General features: G+C 37.9%; 1 protein-coding gene and 1 long non-coding RNA gene across 5 annotated transcripts in view; one reads left to right on the plus strand and one right to left on the minus strand.

Moving 5' to 3' along the window:
• Window positions 1-2: 2 nt before the first annotated feature.
• LOC130454589 (uncharacterized) lies at window positions 3-17711 on the minus strand. 2 transcript variants are annotated; one of them, XR_008912297.1, is made up of 2 exons: window positions 17611-17711; window positions 3-1082 (listed from the first exon to the last, which is right to left on the minus strand). It is a non-coding gene; the product is annotated as an uncharacterized LOC130454589 (long non-coding RNA). The 2 variants fall into 2 exon arrangements; XR_008912296.1 differs by lacking the exon at window positions 17611-17711 and adding an exon at window positions 5643-5805.
• The window catches only part of CALU (calumenin), a 30759-nt gene continuing 11465 nt past the window's right edge, over window positions 415-19708 (plus strand). The window contains exons 1-3 of one of the 3 annotated variants that reach the window (XM_007504277.3): window positions 415-552; window positions 13230-13463; window positions 19094-19287. In XM_007504277.3, the coding sequence (XP_007504339.1) occupies window positions 13243-13463; window positions 19094-19287 (415 nt within the window). In that variant the 5' untranslated portion in view covers window positions 415-552; window positions 13230-13242. Of the gene's footprint in view, window positions 553-7236; window positions 7387-13229; window positions 13464-19093; window positions 19288-19354; window positions 19549-19708 lie in introns of those variants that run through there. The other 2 variants (XM_001366414.4, XM_001366469.4) reach the window with 2 other exon arrangements.

Below are 19708 nucleotides of genomic sequence, written 5' to 3' on the forward strand. Positions count from 1 at the left end.
AATGAGAAGGTGGCACCCAAGGCTCAAGGAGGCCAAGAGCCCCAATATTAATTGCCACTTGTTGCAGATAAGGTTCAGAATATAATCAACCGCCCGACCCCGCATCTCCGGGTAGGGGAGGGGAAATGAGACCGTCCACGCAGAGAACTTCGTCCCCCACCCTCGTGGAAGGGAGCAAGGTGTAGAGCGATACCCATCCCGAGGAGAAGCAAGGGTTCCAAGGAGACGGTTGGGCGGGAATCAGGTCCACGCCACTCCGTGGGCTCGTGGGGACGTGGCGCTTTCCAGCCAATCGGAACTACGTGCCCATCGGACCAATGGCCGCCCGAGGAGACCTGGCGTCGGAGGCGGGGTCTCTGGGGATTGGTCCAGACAGAGCCGGTAGGTCCGACGAGGGCGGTGCATGCGCCCACTTCCGGTTGGGTGGTGCGTGCGCGCATGAGGCGAACCGGTCTGAGTGAGGCGGCAGCAGTGGCGGCTGCGGCGTCCCCGTTAACGGACGTCTTCTCTGAGTCTTCTCCTCCCGCGGCTCCGTTCGCCCCTGCTGGCGTGGTAAGCGTGTCCCGCTCTCCCTGCTGATCCTGTAGCGCTCGCCGAGCCTTGGGGGCCTGGGCCCGGAGGGTCCGAGGCCGCCTCGATTTCCTGAGACCCCCTTGTCCCGGCGGGCCCCCGGTTCTCCAGGGCTGTGTTCTCCTGTCCTCTCCCCGGGGCCAAGTCTGAGAGGGCGGGAGATGGTAGAAAAGGGATCAGGGCACTTTCTTGCTCGGCAAAGCTGCCTCGTCCCTGGAGTAGCAGGCGATGGAATCCTCGCCACAGTCCGTGTAAGGGCGGGGAGCCAAAGTTGGTGAAGTTGCCTCTTTCAGACAGCCGAAGCCTGGGAACGATTCTTTTCTGAGCTGCTGGGATGCCCCTGACCTCTCCACTTTGGCGTCAGGAAGGGCCGGGCAGTGTACGGCCACCGTAAATGGCAGACCTTAAAGCGACTGCTAAATGCTGCCACTTTTTAATTCAATGGAATCCTAGACAGAGCCGCCCATCCACAGGTGGGAGAGATCTGGGAGCGCAGGCCGTCCATCTCCCTCCTTTAAAAAAAAAACAAAATAAAAAGAGCACAACTGGAAAACTATTTAAAAATTTGAAGATTTAAAGATTCAGGCGATTTCGTGGTAAAAACCACTGGACTTAGGAGTCAGGAAAGACCTGACCTTAAAACTAGCTTCTGACGTTTATTATCTGTTATGTTTATTACCTATTATGAGTACAGGCCTTGAGATCGTATAACTTTTGAGCTGGAAGGAACCAAAGGGGCCATATAGTCCCCATCCCCTCATTTTAGAGGTGGAAACCGTTTTAAAGGAAAGGTATAGCCCAAGGTTCCTAAGTTATCGGAGGTGCAGTTTCCTCATCTTAAAATTGGGATATGTAAATTAAAATGCCCCAATAAATTTGGATATGCAAAATACAGACAAAATCAATTGTGATATATAAATAACAACATCTGAGACTCATAATGTGATGATGTGTGGAAAATAATTTTTAACCACCCCCAACCCCGTGATTTCATTGACTTAAGGAATCTTACCCTCACTCCACCCCTTTCTAGCCCCACCCCAGGAAACTCTCAATCCCACTATGTATTGCAACTGCTTTTCAGTGTATATCCCTAGAGAATTGCTTGGGATTAAGTGATTTGTTCTGAGTCAGGAAGTCAGTGTCTAAAGCTGGATTTGAATCCATTATTTTTTTTAAAGTTATGATTTTTAATACATTAGCCATTTTACCAGTATTCCTCCTCAGGTCCACCCCCTCTCCTCCCCCCCCCCCCCATTTAAACAATGAGATCGACATTCTGCCAGAAATCTCTCAGCTGAGAACAGAAAAGTTTTACTCATCTGTTCTTCTGGACCGAAGTTGGTCATTGCAATAAGGTTGCCTCATCTATATAAAATGATCTGGACCCAGAGTGAGTCTTTGCTGTTCAACTCCTCCAACCACACATATTCATAAATGTTTCAGTGCATTCCTCATTGAATTTAAAGAAATAATGAAATAAATTCAACAACATAGACACTGAGGTGTTAACTATAGACTTACAACTGGTAACTCCTCAGAAGTATTGATGGTAAAAAGAGGTTTCTAGTTACTTGACTTAAGAGGTTATCAGAGTATCTTCAGTATAATGTTTAGAAAGGTATTCGTATATAAATGGAAATGAGTTTGAACTTGATTCAAGTCACTTAGAACCAATATGAGGTTTTTATTGAGGATCAGTGGTCTTTGTTAGGATTTTTCTGAATTTTTTAGTAGAATATAGTTCGGGAAATTAAAAGCAGTATTTTGTATAAAATTTCACAAAACAGTATTTTTGCATGCAATTTGAGCGTGCTTTCATAGACTGCTGAAACATTTTTCAGGCATTTTTGAAGTCAACATTTTATTACTACTAAATAAAGCTGATGGTTTTTTATACATTCATTAATAATCAAATATTTATTGAAAGCCTATTATGTACAGAATAGTATACATAATTATGATAACGCATTGCATTATGGTGGATTTTCCTTATAACATCCCAACAAGGTAAGTAGTTCAAATATTATATCTATTTGGTGAGGAAACTTTTCCCAGTTGGGGATATATGCCTTCAGTTTTTAAAGTGAGGAAGTTGCCTGGGGTCACAAAACCAACCCCTAACCATAGTCTTAATTCTGAAGGAGTTATGACATGGAATGTTACCCACCTCCAAGAGAAAGAACTGTTGGAATTTGATGGATGTGGATCAGTGCATACTATATTTCACATCAGTGTATTTACAGTTTTATTTGGGGGTTTTGGTTTTGTATGAGTGTGCTCTTACAACAATGACTAATATGGAGGTTGTTTTATGGGATAATACATGTATGTCTCAAATCAAATTGCTAACCATCTCTGGAAGGGGGGAATTAAGGGAAGGAAATAATTTGTATCTTAAAAATTTTGGGAAAGTATATTGAAAATTATTGTTACATGTAATTTAGGAAAATAAAATATCTTTGAATCAGAAAATAAACAGGTCCTTTTCCCAATGCATTACCTCCTATACCATAATCATAAATATATAGGAAGAAGTGGTGGAGAGAGCCTATGAAAATATTTTCCAAATTAGTCTTGTGTGGATCATAGAACCTAGCTTGGTGCTATATGTTAATGTGAACACTTAAAAATAAACAGTAGTGATTGCAGCAGAGCATATGTCCTTCACTTAAACAGCAGAAACAACATATTGACCTGTTTGTTGTTGGATCCTAGCCAACTCAAATGTGGGTACTATAGGGAGAACTAGTTCTTGTTCTTCATATGCAATCTATTTTAATAGATAAGACATGTACATATATACATAACTACCACAAAGGTAGTATGTGATAAAATTGGTATTGATAGTAGGTTCTGTAAGAGTTTAGAGGCCAGGGAAATAATTTTGTATTGAAATGAACAGAGCAAACTTCATGGAGAGCTTAATATTTAAAAGACTCTTCAGACTGGGTTTTTAAATGTTTTGGAATTTGAATGTGTAGAACTAAAAAGCCAATTTCCAAGGTCACAAGAACTTTTTGAACCTAAGTTATTATTTCTACATTTTGCTTTAGTATTTTTTGCTTGTCTATTCCAATACTGTAAGGTTATATGTCCTGTTTAAGTGACAGGAAGAAAAATAATGTTTTTCTACAATTTATTTTTTATTTGACCTTGTGAATTTTTTTTGATGTCACCTATCTCAAAGCTTAGTATTAACGATTTTAAGAGTCATGGATTCAGACACTGTCTAGGATACTTAATTTTTCATTGTTCTGTTATGTTTTATATTCTTAGATCCTATTAGCTATGTTCTTGATCATAAAAAATTTACAAGGAGTGAAAGCAAGTATATAAGTTCTTAACCTTTTTCAGTGTTACCTGGAGCCCCTTTCCAATTTGATAAAGCCTATAAATGAATTAATAAGAATGTTTTTAAATGGATGAAAAACATAGGGTCATAGAGGAAACTATTGAAATAATTAATGATACATTTTAAAATAAGTTCATGGACTTTTGATTAGAATCTCTGAAATAGATCTAGACTACTACAGAGACAACTTAAAACTCGTGGTGGATCAGTGGCATCTAATAGAGGGAGGCAACACATGAGAAGTTTCAGCTGTGGGGCAGATGGAAAGGCATAGTGCTCCTTTTAAGTACAGTGGCAAAGCAAATGGTAGTATATCTTCTTAGTGTCATTTCCATTAATGATACCAAATCTATTTCTACTGTTCTCAGGACTCTTTTGAATTTATAGTTAGTTGATAGTTGGAATAGATGGTGGCAGAAATAGGGGACTTCTTTGCAGACTGGCTTTTAGGTTGGGCTGGGAGCAGAGCTGGTATTGGCTCTAACACCAACACCCAAGTGATGTAAGGATGAAATGAGGCCCTCACAGCATTAAGTATTTAACACAAGTTTGCTTTGCACCAATACGGCAAGGATATGCATGCAACAGTAACATTGTGACGTATATTGAGAATTCTTATGGGTGTACTATTGATTGGAGTTTTGGAAGAGGAGGAAAGAAGAACAATTATATTTTACAGTTGAAGAATCTGAGGCAAACAAGTTAGTGACTTATTCATGGAACTACAACTAGTGTCTGAGGCTACTTTTGTACCAAGGTCTTCTTGACTCTCCAGGCCTAGTGCTCTATACACCTAGTTACCTCTGAAGCTAAGAGAAAAGGAATCTGTGATCACAGAAGAGAGATCACATGGGCCAATCCAGACCTAGAGTTAGCTTTATTTTTTTAGGTGATTCCTCCCCTATATTGCCAGTGAGGGGAAAGAATCAAGTCTATCACTTTACTGTCTGGATATGAGAAGTGGTTATAGTGGTTGAGATGGTCAGCAGTGATTTGACCTGCTTGATACTTAGCTGCTTTTGATTAGGCTGGTTTACCAGATCTGGAAGTAGCAAGGTGGTTGGTAGGGTTCATAATGGCAAGGCTGATTGGGCTTCTCCACAGGAGTTTAATCCCCTGAATGATGTTTGTAAGGGCCAAACTGGTAAGGAGGGTGAAGGTACTTAAAAGAGTGCTTTTTAAGTGAAGGTCTTATATTTAATAAGATCTTGATAATGGATGAATTGGACTTCTTATAGCATTTATCTTTCTTGGGCTCATCTTAGTTTGGAAAAGTTATCAGAATACATTAATTAATTTCTTTGAGTTGAAATGTCTACTTTTATGGCACAAAGCCCCCTTCAATTATGCAAATAATTTCCCTTCCAAATCTAGCTCAAAAAGGAGGTATTTTGTCACTATCTCCACCTGTTCCATGATTTAACATTGAACATTAGGTATTCTATAAATTAGAATAATTGTTTGCTCATCAAAGTTGCTAAAAAAAAACTTTAGTAGTACCAAAAAGCTGACTTAGATGGGAGTCAGAAACTCACATCAGTAAATTTTGGGGGTAGGGTTTTCATAAAATGCTATAAGCATTATAAAGGAGAGTCTTTTAAGAGTCATAGCAGTCATCTAAACTGAAATGAAAGGGATACTGAGGGATATCTTATTTAGACCACTCTCCTTACTTTACGCATGAGAAAACCAAAACCCATAAAGGTTGCTAACTTACCAAGCTCACACAATTGGTGTCACACTGGAATTTGAATCCATGTTCTCTGACTCCAAATCCAGTTTGTTTACATCTGTACAATGTTTCCAGACAGGATTCAATAAGTTCTAAATGCCAATTTCTCTGTTCTAGGCCAGAGGTGTCAAGCACTCTGAGTGACCTGAACTAGATTAAAATATAATTGGAAAATATTTAACAAAATAAATAAAAGTATTAATATGTGGTTTTCAAAGTCAATATGTGACCCACCAGCTTCCTCATACAGTTTAGAGTCCTCCCCCACTTCCTTTCTATTTAAGTTTGACATCACTATTCTAGTTTTTTGCAGGAGTTTTGGGTAGGGTCATAGCATACATTTAGAACTGGAAGAGACTTCAAAAAAGTCTTCAAAACTTCAAAATCTATTCTGGAATAAACTTCAAAAGTTATTCTGGAATAGGCCAAACTCAAACCAGTTCTATGACTCAAATTCTAGGTAAGGCACTAGTGGACCATAAATTACAATGAATAGCTTTACTAAGGATTAGGCTACAGTTTCTAAGGCCAGAAGGGTATTGCCATCAGGCAATGGTATTATGCTATGGGCATTATGCACAACTTCAGACATCAATTCCTTATAGGCTTTACCTTTTATGTCTCAGCAAAGAAGCCAAATCTATGGTAATACTAAGAATGGCCCTCCCCACCCCTTTAAAGGGAAACAAACCCAGCCCCAATAAAACTGGAACCATTCCTACATTTAGCCCAGTTCTTTTAATTTTTTTCTTAACCCTTACTTTCTGTCTTAGAATCAATACTATGTATTATTCCAAGTCAGAAAATCAGTAAGGGCTGGGTAATGGGGGTTAAATGACTTACCTAGGTCACACAGTTAGGAAGTGTCAAGAGGCCAGATTTGAACTTTCTGCCTCTAGGTTTGGCTCTCCACGGAGCCACCTAGCTTCCCTCTAACCCAGCAGTTCTTAACTTGGTGTGTAAGGACCAACACGCCAAAGGTTCTATGGTTAGATTTGGGGGAAGGGGTCTAAACTTGGAAAGGGGGTGGGTGGGAATTCATCTTTATTTCACTAACCTCTAATTGGAATTTAGTATTTAATTTACTTAAGATTAGTATTCTAAAGTGGGATCCATAGGCTTCAGATTGCCAAAAGGGTTCATGACAAGCCCAACCCTCTCATTTTATAGATGAGGAAACTTGGGCTTAGAGAAGCAAAGTATTTTGCTCCTAGTCACACAGCTAATAAAGATCTGGGTTTACTAGAGATTATGGAGAAGCTCAGGGATGGGAATCAAGAAAGGATACCACCTGGAGCAAATGGCTCCAGGCAGGTGGCCAGCTCTCTGCACACACCTGCAGAATCAGCCTCAGCGATCCAGGCATTTATTAAGCACCTGTAGCCTCTAAGGCTTCTAAAACCCAGGAAGGGACATAAAACATAAAACTCTGATAAGTCAGTTTTGTCATGAAAGAAATTGTGGACAGGCAGGTGAGAAGAGCAGCATTGAGACTCTGAGAGGACCAGGGGCTCATAGGGGGATTGTTTCAGGCACATCTGATTGTTTTCCTAATTCTGATGTCATAAGCAGGAAGCTTGGGTATTGGCTAGAGAGGCCATATTTCCCCTCTTCCAAGCTTCAGCATGGAGGTTTTCATCTCCAACAAAGGAAATCCGGGAAAAGAGCAGGACCTGAGGAAGAGATGTCTTAGAACAGAGGCATCCTGTCACAAGTAGACTTCAGAGAGGTTTAACTAAAACTGCAAAAGAGCATTTTTTTTCCTTCCTGTCCATATGCCTTTCTCTGTTTTAGTATTATAAAATCTTTAATAGCAGATTTCAAGTCATCACTGTGGCTGCTCTTTCTGTACCTATTGGTGGTGGTGGTAAAGAAGGGATCTGTCTAGTTCATAAGGCTTCTTTCCTCCATCTCATTTTGGCCAAGAACCACCATGGCCTAATGTGTTTTAATTCCTTTTCTGATCCTTAAGGATTCTTTAAATCTTCATTAAGGTCACTCCTTTGCTATTTCCTGTTTAATAGTACTTCAGCACAACACATAAACATACTTTCTTTTTTCTTCAAAAGCTGAAAAAATGGCTCCTAAATTTTTGGATTGCTTTGTAGATCAAAAACAAATTGGTTATGAACAGATTTCTAATGAACTAGATGTAAGCTAGCTAGGTGGTCAAGTGTGGATAAAGAGCTGGGTCTGGAATCAGGAAGACCTGAGTTCAAATGAATTCTCAGATATTTAAAAGTTCTGTGACCCTAGGCAAGTCATTTAACCTCTGTTTTTCTCATTTCCTCACCTGCAAAATGAGAATAGTTTATAAAGTGGCTTAGCACAGGGTCTGGCATGGAGCAAGGGCCATTTAACATTCTTATTCTCCCACCCCTTCACCCTCCTACCTCATACTGTATAAAAACCTTCAAATGGAGCTCTTGCTGGCTAATTGATGATTTTCCTACTTTAATTCTTTATTCCTGTGAAAACTGGGCTTTGAGTCATGATTTCCTTTTAAGTTGTTTTGATTGGTTGGTTTGCTTTAGAAGTGATTCTGATGCTAGGCTAAAGCAGAGAGGCCTAAGAGTTCTTGAGACTCTCTTGTCCTTGTCCCTTTTGTCATCTAGACACTTGATGAAAATCAGATGATTTCATTTTTCATTCATAAGTTTCTGAGGTTGGTTTAAGATTTTTGCCAATTATAGATAAAACAGCTTCCTAAAACAAGCTGTGCATTCAAATTTTGGTGTTGACTATATTAAAAACAAGGAGCATAACTGTATCAGCACCATCATTCTAACAAATATATATATAACTGCTTATAATCACAAAATGTTTTAGGTTTCATCTGTCTTAGGTGAATTCTGTCACCTTTGTGAGAAAAGTGGTGTGAATATCATCACCTCATCTTACAAATGTAGAATCTGGAACCCAGAGTAATGTAAGTGACTAGTCCAAAAGTCTAGTCAATGACAAAGCCAAGATCTGGAGCACTCTTCTGACCCAACACTCTTCATGCCCATACCATTTTCTCACTGTACCAGCATTCCCAATCTCTAGGTTGTGGAACCCTAGGTTAGGGGAGAGGGTTCCAGGATCTCTCGCCTTCATGAAATGTATATTAATGTTTTTCAAATAAATAGATTGTTGTGATTATTAAAATACAGGTTTTTAAGTTGCTGAATTCATAATAGTCTGTCATTATGCATTTTCTTAATGTATTAAATAGTACATTTTTCCCTTTCTAGGACCAAGCTTGGTTATCACAATTACATAGCTTATCAGTTTATTTGTGTGTGTGTGTGTGTGTGTGTGTGTGTGTGTGTGTGTGTGTACACACATATATCTTCTACAATTCAGTTCTTGTGGTTTTTCTTTTGGAACAATAATCCATTTTTATGCACCATAATTTATTTAGCCATTTCCCAGTCTGTAGATAAGTATCAAAAAAAAAAACAACCACACACATCAAAAACTGCTGACTTATAGCATTTTAGAACTAGAAGAGATCCTGTATATAATGGAGGGATCATCTAATCCAAACTCTTCACCTTACCAATGAAGAGACAGGCCGTAAAGGAGATGTTATTTGTTCAGTATCACAAGTATCACATAGCGGCAGAGTTGAAAGGAAACTAGGCTTCTGTTTTCCTGTTTGGTATGCTTTCCTGAACATAATAAGGCCTTTCCTCTTTGCATTTAGTTTCCAAAGAACTTAATATGCCATACAATACTGAATTTGAACTCACTGACCCTAAAATATCCTTGCAAATTTACTAATAGCTCACATTTTTTAGCAATTTTAAGGTTACAAAACTTTTATTTATAACTATATTTTTCAGTAGATGATGCAGGTTAGTAGTAACCTGGTTTTATAGATGAAACAGGTACAGAAAGGGTTAATTATTCTCAATCTGGTTATACTGCTAATACTTGTCAGAACTAGAACTTGAACTTAAGTCTTTTGACTCCTAAGTCCAGTGCTATACCACACTAGACTGTTTCTCAAGAAGATATAGTAATTTCTCTGTTATAGATGGGAAAACAAGTAAAATTTTGTGACCATCCATCATACAAAATCACAGTCAGTGGCAAAGTTAGAGCACTGAAGCCCAAGATAATCTGACTCTTAAATCCATTGCTTATTCTGATAAATTATGTTGCCTCCAAATCAAAATGATAAACCTCTAATGTTAGTTATTTTATTTTTCCCTCTAAAGATATTACATATATAGGAAGTGTTAGCTTTCACTAAATGCTGTCTTACAACCTTCTTGCTAGACCATGTCCAGTTATTAAGTAGGCTTTAAACATTTATTCCTGCTCTAATGCTTGTGAGAGTCATTATCATTAGTGTACAATGTTCAATTTCTCATAGACATGGTTTAGTATTGAAAAGCTTTGTAGCTGAAATCTTTTGCTTATGGGACAGGTAGAATGAGCCCTTTGTAGAGATCACTAATAAGCTACAAGCACTACTGTTGACTACTGTCTTTGTACTACTTGAGTGTCATCCACCTTGGTACAAAAGTTTGCTTTTGGCTCCATGGATTTTTACAGTCTAGTATAAGATGATCATGTTACTTGCTCTGGGGATTTTCTTTAATCCTTAATGTAACATCATCACTCATTCTTGAAGCCTGTTCTAAACATTTGATTTGGTCAAAAGGTGAAACAGGATAGATCTCTTGACTCTCAAGGGACTTGCATTTTCCTTTTTGTTATATGTATCTTCTTCAACTGATTTCTTGCATAATTAAGCCTGTATCATCTTAAAAGTTCCATTTGACAGAAATAGTTTGCTATACTTTAAAGAAATAGTTTCATAACATTAATATAGAATATAAACATCTTTCTCAGCCTGGAAAAGAGAGCAAGAGGAATTTTACTTTACCACCTGGGTAAAGAATTTAGATCTACCTTGTTGTCCTGTGTTTGCTCTAGAAGCCCCTCTTTTATATGAAAAGCTTTTATTGAACTTAATGGTGCCCTTTCAGCTAATTCAGGATTAATCTCCTTCCCTCTTGACTCCTGAGCATCCATCCTCCAGGTTTTTTCAAATTGCTTCCAATATTCTGTTCTTTGGTAACATAGAAATCATTAATGAGGGGGCAGCTGGGTAGCTCAGCGAATTGAGAGCTAGCCCTAGAGACGGGAGGTCCTAGGTTCAAATCTGGCCTCAGACACTTCCCAGCTGTGTGACCCTGGGCAAGTCACTTGACCCCCATTGCCTACCCTTACCACTCTTCTGCCTTGGAGCCAATACACAGTATTGACTCCAAGACGGAAGGTAAGGGTTTAAAAAAAAAAAAAAGAAATCATTAATGAAGGGAGTTATACCTTAGTGTATACTTTAGTGGAATCTACTTCCTAGGTTGTCTTAAAATGTAATTCATCTTTTACTTCCATATTTTCTTTTCCCTTCCTGGGGCTTTAAATAACATAATTGTCATTAAAACTGTGTTCTGTCTTAAAAAAAAAAAAACCATGAGGCAATGCAGTGGAACTTTATATATTCAGTTTGAAAAATCAGTAGCCTTCTAGATGTATTCCCCCATCCACATTTTGTGATCCAGTTATACTCTGTTCTTCATATATAATACCTCATTTCCCATCTGTGCCTTTGCATTGACTCCTCCTCCTACCTAGAATGCATTCCTTCCTAATCTCTGTCTCCTAGAATCCTTGTCTTTCTTTAAGATATAGCTTAAGCACTATATTTTACATGAATATTTCCTGATCCTCTCAATTGCTAGGATCCTCTTCAAATTACCTTGTTATTTAACTGGCATAATGAATAGAGTACCAGGCGTGGAGTCAGGAAAATCTGAGTTCAAGTGCAGTTGTAGACATTTACCAACCAGCTGGGTGTGTGTGGCCCTGGATGAGTCACTTAATCTTCTTTACCTCAGTTTCCTTAGGAAATGGCAAACCACTTTAGTATCTTTGCCAAGAACATTCTATAGTCATAAAGAGTCAGTCGTGACAGAAAAACTACTAAACTACATTTAACTACTTTGTATTTATTCCCTTTGTATCTGTTCTCTTTATACTTATGTAACCTAATTATATAATCCCTTGTTAGAAAGTAAGTACTGAGTGTAAGGATTTCATTCTTTGCATTTGTAGCCACAGTGCCTGCCACATAGTAGTACTCCCTTAATAAATGCTTATTGATTGGTTGATTGATTACAGTAATTCAGATAATATGGAAGAAACTATATTTTTTTCTGCTACCACTGATTTTCCTAGGCCACTACCTTTTCTCAATTCCCAGCTCCTCTGACCTCCTACATCTTCCCTCCTCCTAGTTTCCAAATTTTAGCTAAACCATAGAACTTAATGGGCTAGTTTCAGGTGCATTTATTATATTAGATGTATCCAGATTAGTTTCTTTAATTGTGACTACCCTTAAATTTTGCTTTTGCTTTAGAAAAGATTGTTTCCATGTGTAGATTCAGTCCTAAATTGTGGCATTACTAGAATCAGAGATTTTTGTTATCTTTTAAAAACTGTTTGGTTAGGAGCTAACTTACATTGTACAGACATGTTATAAGGACCTTAGACCAGATCTACTACCAATGACATCCTGTATCCATGATGATAAACTTATTGCATGTGTGACAAAGAGGGCATGCAGAGACCTCTGTGGACATCTTCCCCCCACAGAAGATAGAGCACTGGGTCTGCCAGGCTTCATAACTAGAGTCATTGTGACATATCATTAGCTCCTCTGTATTAATGGCCCCTCTACTATCCATTCACATATTTCTATGAAAGGAATCAAGGGTTAGATGCTTCTTTGCTAAGATATAATAATAGATATTTAATATTTAAGGGGGAAGAAGATCTTATATTTAATTAATAGAGTATATACTTTTTGAGTAAAGGAACAGTTTTTTAAAGACTCATAACTAGCAGGTATTGAATGGATATATAATAGGTACTTAATTTTAGTTAAATTTTGATAGTGGGATAGAAGACTTTCAATAAAAGTTGATCTGTCTTTTCAATTGAAGCTGTGACTTTGGTCAGGCTTTTTTTTTTTAATCTTACTTTTGGTTCCAAATTTTCTTCCTTCCTCCACCTCTTTCCCCAAGGTCATATGCTTTGTTTTGTTTTTGTTTTTAAACCTTACTTTACTGTCTTAGGAGTGATATTAAGAACAGTAAGAGCTAGGCAATTGGGGTAAAGTGACTTGCCCAGGGTCACACAGGTAGGAAGTATCTGAGGCTAGATTTGAACCCAGATCATCCTGATTCTAGACCCCCCTGACTTTCTATCCACTGAGCCATCTAGCTGTTCCTCAAGGCCATATGCGTTGAAGGGAGATGGCATAGAAGATGAACAGAATGAAACACAAACTTATTTACAGTCTGTAGACAAATAAAAGGATGGTATGAAAACCCATCTTTTGTTGTACTGTGTAGTATCTATTAAGTGATCCCGTTCTAATTATTTTTAATTAGGATGTCAAATGGGGAGACTTCACTGATTTGTCCAAGTTCATACAGTAATAACAAATTAGCAACATAACTAGGAAACCATACTCCCTTATGAATTCTCTACCTTCCTTTCTTTAAGATCTGATCAAGTCATGGACCTGCGACAGTTTCTCATGTGCCTATCCCTGTGTACAGTCTGTGCCTTGAGCAAGCCCACAGAGAAAAAGGAAAGAGTCCATCATGAGCCTCAGCTCAGTGACAAGCCTCATGATGATGCTCAGAATTTTGACTATGACCATGATGCATTCCTGGGTGCAGAAGAGGCAAAGACCTTTGATCAGCTGACACCGGAGGAGAGCAAGGAACGGCTTGGGTAAGGGCTTACCTCTGAGTGGGATATCCAAATCATTCTCCTTTTTCTTCTCTCCTTTTGCTCTCTATTGGATCTTTGTTAACTGCAACCTCTGAAACCTAGCTAACAGAACCAGTGATGGTAAAGATTGAGAGCCTCCTTATATAAATCTCCTTATGAAATATTTCATACTAGTACATATTGATAAAAACTAAATCATCTTTTCATAAAAGTAAAAAGCAGCTAAAGATTTCTCCTTGTACTATATACCATTTCAGTTGCTTTATATTAGTTTTAATACCAGCATGGTATCACACAATTCATGACTGAGGTCATGTTCTTGTGTAAGTGGTAAACTACACTTTGGATTCTTTGCCTATCTTTTATCAGCCTTCAAATATTCCAGTTACTGCTAAAAGGCTCTTAATGGTTACAGATTTGTGCCAATTGCAGCTTTTAATGCCCAGACATAAGGACTGACTTAATAAACGTGGGGCAATGGTAATTTTGGATGGTTTTTTAAGTCCTGAACTTTTTCAGAGCCTTATCTCTTTTAGTTTAAGAACCATTGGAAGTCAATCCATGCTTTCACGATACTCCTTCCTGACAAATTTCTTGTGTTTGCCAGAGCTAAAATGTACCCTTTGGTGATTAAAACTTTCCATCTTTAGTTTGGTCCTCAGTTAAAAAGAGTTTATTTTACTAATTTTTTTCCTTGTCAGGTAAGATGTATCAGAGTAGCACCTCAATAGAATGGAAACTTTTCTCTAAAAAATCATGTCTCAGATTGCCTCTGTGTGTTTTGGGCTCTTTTGGATAGATGTGTCAATCTGCAAAGCTATTCCTGTTCCTATTTAAGTGTGATAGTTTCATTATAATTATGAAGCCACATTCATTTCAAGAATCTTTTTCCTTATTTTTAGATCTTTAGGGATTTTCTTTGTCCATAAGGGAAGGAACAATTATTCTTTTCATTCATCTCAAAACTACATTTCCTTTTGTCAATGAGAAAAAATGGTTTTGCATTGAATGTAAAAGTTACATAATTTAAATTGAAACCTGGATCTTCATATAAATAAGTTACTTTTTTTCCCTAAGACTTTAACCCCTGTTTTCTGTGTGACCTTAAAAAAATACTCATCTCTACTAATTTGTTGTAGGATTTCTTATGAAGAATACATCAAGATTAACTTTTTTTAGCTATTGCCTTCCTCATAAACTTGTTCACAGAAGGGGGGGATATGTCTTTGAATGAGGGAAAAAGCAATCAAATGATTACTATATAGCAATGGTTCTTATTTCATTTGATCTTAGATACGAGGAAAAAAAAAACAGTATCTTTATTTTCACTGAAATTTAGCATCTTCTTCAATTATAAAATGTTATTCTGAGAAGGGATCCATAAGCTTTTACCAGCCAGACTGCCAGCAGAGTTAATGACACAAAATAAGGTTAAACTCCCTGCACAAGTGTCACACATAAAAAAGCTCTAAAACAGAATGCATACTCACACAAGCTTCATTTTCAGTTGCATGTTCACTTTGTATTTTCTTCTTCTTCTTTTTTTTTTAACCCTTACCTTCCATCTTGGAGTCAATACTGTGTATTGGCTCCAAAGCAGAAGAGTGGTAAGGGCTAGGCAATGGGGGTCAAATGACTTGCCCAGGGTCATACAGCTGGGAAGTGTCTGAGGCCAGATTTGAACCTAGGACCTCCTGTCTCTAGGCCTGGCTCTCAATCCACTGAGCCACCCAGCTGCCGCCGCCCCCCCCCCCCCCCCCATGTATTTTATTCTTCTAAATTTTCTTAGAAAGATGGTAAGTGCATTTCCTTTTAAATTGTACTTAAAGCATCTGCTGCCTGTCAGTCCATCCAACTCTCCATTTTCCTTCTGTGTCCTGCTCATTTCAATTTGCTTTAATATAACTCATTCCCCAAGATTATCAGGATCATGAGATTTGGGTTCTGTTTTCATGAAAAATGGCTCTGTCTATAACTTGGATTACAAATGTAGAATTTAAATTAATATTCAACACTCCAAGAATTATATTTTATGAAGTTTGTTAACAACCACTTGAAGTAGAAGGAATAAAAAGAAAATAGAAGTTAAAAAAACCTAATTATCTAACAAAATTAAGAACACATGAGCAGTAGTTTCCTGGCTCTCACCTCATGTCACCTCCACCAAACTGATCAAATCAAGAGAGAGCAAGAGACAGGACTACACAAAATTCATAATCTCCCTACATCGGCACTTAATGTGAGGAGAGTGGGGTGCTGGGAATCGTTTTTAGGGTAACAGATTCCAGTTACTCACAAAGCTTATTTGTAGACTTGAAGATTTCCAAGCCTGAGTAGCTCTATTGAAAACACAATATACTAAAATTCTAAATCCAGAGCTGGAACTGAAGAGTCCGTCTAGTCCAACTTGCCTCACTTTTTAGGTGTTTAAACTGAAGACCAAGGAAGTCTTAGGATAGTGGAAACAAAACTTAAAAATAGAATTTTCAGGTGAAAAATTTAAATATCCTTTTCTTAGCAAGAAATATTTGTTAAAGAAATTGAAAAGAAGACCTAAAAAGGAATAACTGAAAAATTATTAAAGAATCAACAAACACTCTTTTTACTTATTGTTGCAAAGATGCAGTATCAAGTATACGTGTAATACCTTAAACTGCCACTAGATGAAGATGTTAATCTACAAAAGTCAGCTCTTTCTTATTCTCCAAGAAATAAGTTTATATTTGCATAGAACTTAAGAGGTTTTTTAGTAAACCTACATTACTTATTTAAATCCTGACTTTCTCCCCTTCTCCATTTTCTTCTCTCCTGTTTCCATTTTCAATTCTCCCATAAATTATTCCTAATAGAGAATTGAAATATATATGAAAAACATATATCTAAAATGTTAATGAATACAATTGTTCTAAGCTTCTTTTTAAAAATTTTTGAGACTTAATTTTTTTTTTGGTGGGTCAGTATTTTTAATAGAAAAAAGGCTCTTTACCACTATAATAATTACAAAGAGAAATACTTTGGGTTTTCTTGTACCCATTGCAATGCAAAGCTGCCAGTCATTTAAGGAGAAGAGTATGTAATCTCAATTATATCTAATTATGTGTATGATAGCTTATCATAACTACATAAATAATTGTCCAGCATCATAAAGGATCTCTGGTATTTTAACATTATTATTAACTTTATGAATTTGTAAAAAAATAAAAGTTACTACAATCATAGTTTAAAGCTGTTTCTTTTAATAGGACTTCTCCATCTTCTGGTTTCATTATTTTAAAAAGTTAAGCTTTAACATCATGTCTTTAGTTTTTATATCACAGTCTTTTCCACATGTATCATATTACTCCCTTGTAACAAAGAAAACTAGGTTTCTTTTTTTTGTGAAGAAGCCAGTTAGGATGCTTCTACTAGTGATGCAAGAAGAATTGAGACTCAAGAAAGGAATTCTATCTTTGAAATTCTGGTTCCCTGGTTTCAGGAATATATCTCCTCTTGTTATACATGACCCCTTTATTTAGTCTGGTAATATTTGTTCTGTGGTTATGATAACCTGACTTTTCGTTAATTGTATTGTGGTATATGTTGGCACCACTCTCGGTCTAAGCTCAGTGCTCAGTCCTCTTGTAAAACAGATCCAAAGCTTAATTACAGGTATTATACAGCTGTAGTTAAGATTTTGCCAACACTTTCCATCTTACTTTGCCTCAATCAGAATAACAAGTTACGATATTTACATGAAAGTAAGGAGAACTGTGTTGTAGTTGGTAGAATTGGCCAAAAAGAGCAGGATTCCAAGTCCTGCCCCCTTTTATGTCAGGTTGTGTGACCCTGGGCAATCCCATAGCCATTCAGTGGTCTATGCAGCTCTCTTAAAACTCTTTAAATTGCCTTGCCTTGAAGGAATTTCTCCACCTACCAGTTAAATCACAGGTTTAGTCCCCAATTACACCCATTCCAATTTGCATAAATTGAAATAGTCAATTTGATTACTCTTGCTGTGTAGGTTTGCAGATACCCCATTTTGTAGAAACCTTTGAAGTTTTTCAAGGTCCCACAGCTAGTGAGTGGGTAGACTTAGAGCTAGGCCCTATAACTCCCCATAAACATCTCCTTGGAAGTTCTGTAGCAAGAACCAGAGCAGTGAGTATACCTTGCTGAAGAACGGGGTTGTTGATTGCCCTCTTTGTAGTGAGGCTGGCACCAGCCTGGGTATAGGCAACACCTCTAAGTGCCACAATTCTTCCCTGTTATTTATATAGGATGAATACTAGTTAAGTAGGACAGGTGTCACAGCAGGTATAACCAAGGAGAGGCTCTTTCAGAACTAACCACCAACAAAGTGTATTGTGAGGAAGCACCAGGGCACTGGGCACACCCTGCTGACGGCTAAGTGTAGCTTACCAGGTGGTGGGCATTGTGTAGGATACTCAGTCCCCCTGTAAAACCAAGGATAAATTGATGCTCACAGGGCTTTGAAATCTCCACAGTGAAAGTTGGAAGGAAAGAAGAACTGATGAAAAGGAGAAAGCTATTTCCTAGTCAGCTTTAGCTTCTGTACCTTGCTCTTAACACCATTGTTCATTAACACACATACACACCTTCCTACACCCTAACCCTGCTCTCATGAAGGGCGTGCCTTTTCTGTATAGGCTATCTGGCATAGGGGCACATTTTTATTTGAAGTTATCTTTCTCGGTAGTCCCACATAAAAGTCGAATTTAACTGCTTACCTTACAGTAAGCACCCTTTTCATTGCCTGGACTAAACTACAGCAGTAATGATTTCCCTACCCTGGTTTGTGTGCACCAGAACAGTGCTCTGGGCTTTTCTTGGGGGGTGGGGTGAGTTTCAGAATTTTGTCTGTTTCTTCAGCATTGAATCGTCCCCTCACCACAAATGAAATTTGCTTTGAAGCTTATTGTTGGGACAGCTAGTTGGCTCAACAGAAAGAGAGTAAGGCTTGAAGTTGAAAGTTCCTGGGTTCAAATATGACTGTAAATACTTCCTAGCTCTGTGATCCTGGGCGAGTCACTTAACTCCCATTGCCTAACCCTTACCATTCTTCTGCCTTGAAACCAGTACTTAGTATTGATTCTAAGACAGAAGGTGAAGCTTTAAAAATAAATAATTATAATAATCTAATGTATATACAAATAAAATAATATAAATAATAATAAATATTATACATAAAAATAAAGTTGTTTTTTTTTTAAATTGTGTCAATGGTTATGCTTTATCAAGCCCTGTGAGTTTTCCTCTAGAGTAAGTAAAATAGTGTTGAGACTATAGTGATATATACATAAAGACTAGAGAACCTAGTAAAAAAGCATATTTTTATTCCTTTAGTCTGATTATGGCCTACAGCCCACCACTCACACTGGCCTATCTGTGTAAATGCTAGTGCTGGAAGCAGTAGACCATAACTTTTCTTGTTGAATCACTATAAGAACAATAGCACGCTGCTTAACTTAGAGCTTTATGCAATACTGCTTATATTGTTCTGCTTTGGAGATAGTATGTTCTTTTACTGTAAGTAGTATAGAGCAGCACATGTGGTCAGAACAATCAGCACTCCTGAATCTAGAACCTTGTGACCTTTAACTTTTTGCTGGATTTTTCTACATTTTCTACAGAAAGATTGTAAGTAAAATAGATGGCGACAAGGACGGGTTTGTCACTGTGGATGAGCTCAAAGACTGGATTAAATTTGCACAAAAGCGCTGGATTTACGAGGATGTAGAACGACAGTGGAAGGGGCATGACCTCAATGAGGACGGCCTCGTTTCTTGGGAGGAGTATAAAAATGCCACCTACGGCTACATATTAGGTAGGTCTTGTCTGGGCAAAAGTCATGTGGAGCCGGCAAGTTGAAACGTAATTGTTTTGTCTTGTAGAGTGATTGTAGATAAAATAGACCTGGATAAAGATGGGTTTGTGACCGAGGGGGAGCTGAAATCCTGGCTTAAGCACACCCAGAAGAAATACATGTCTGACAATGTTGAACGCCAATGGCAGGAGTTTGACATGAACCAAGACGGCTTAATCTCCTGGGATGAGTACAGAAACGTGACCTATGGCACTTACCTGGGTAAGGGGCAAAATGTCAGCCTAACAGAGGCTGGCATGGTATTGAATCAAAGAAATAAATGGATCGCAAATTAAGGGAAAGGATAAAAAAAGTTTTGCTGTGCCTTTAACAGCTTTATCTCAAAAATTGAGCTGATTTACTTACATCTGAAACATTTTAA

Source organism: Monodelphis domestica, chromosome 5 (assembly GCF_027887165.1).
Source record: "Monodelphis domestica isolate mMonDom1 chromosome 5, mMonDom1.pri, whole genome shotgun sequence".
Lineage (NCBI taxonomy): Eukaryota > Metazoa > Chordata > Mammalia > Didelphimorphia > Didelphidae > Monodelphis > Monodelphis domestica.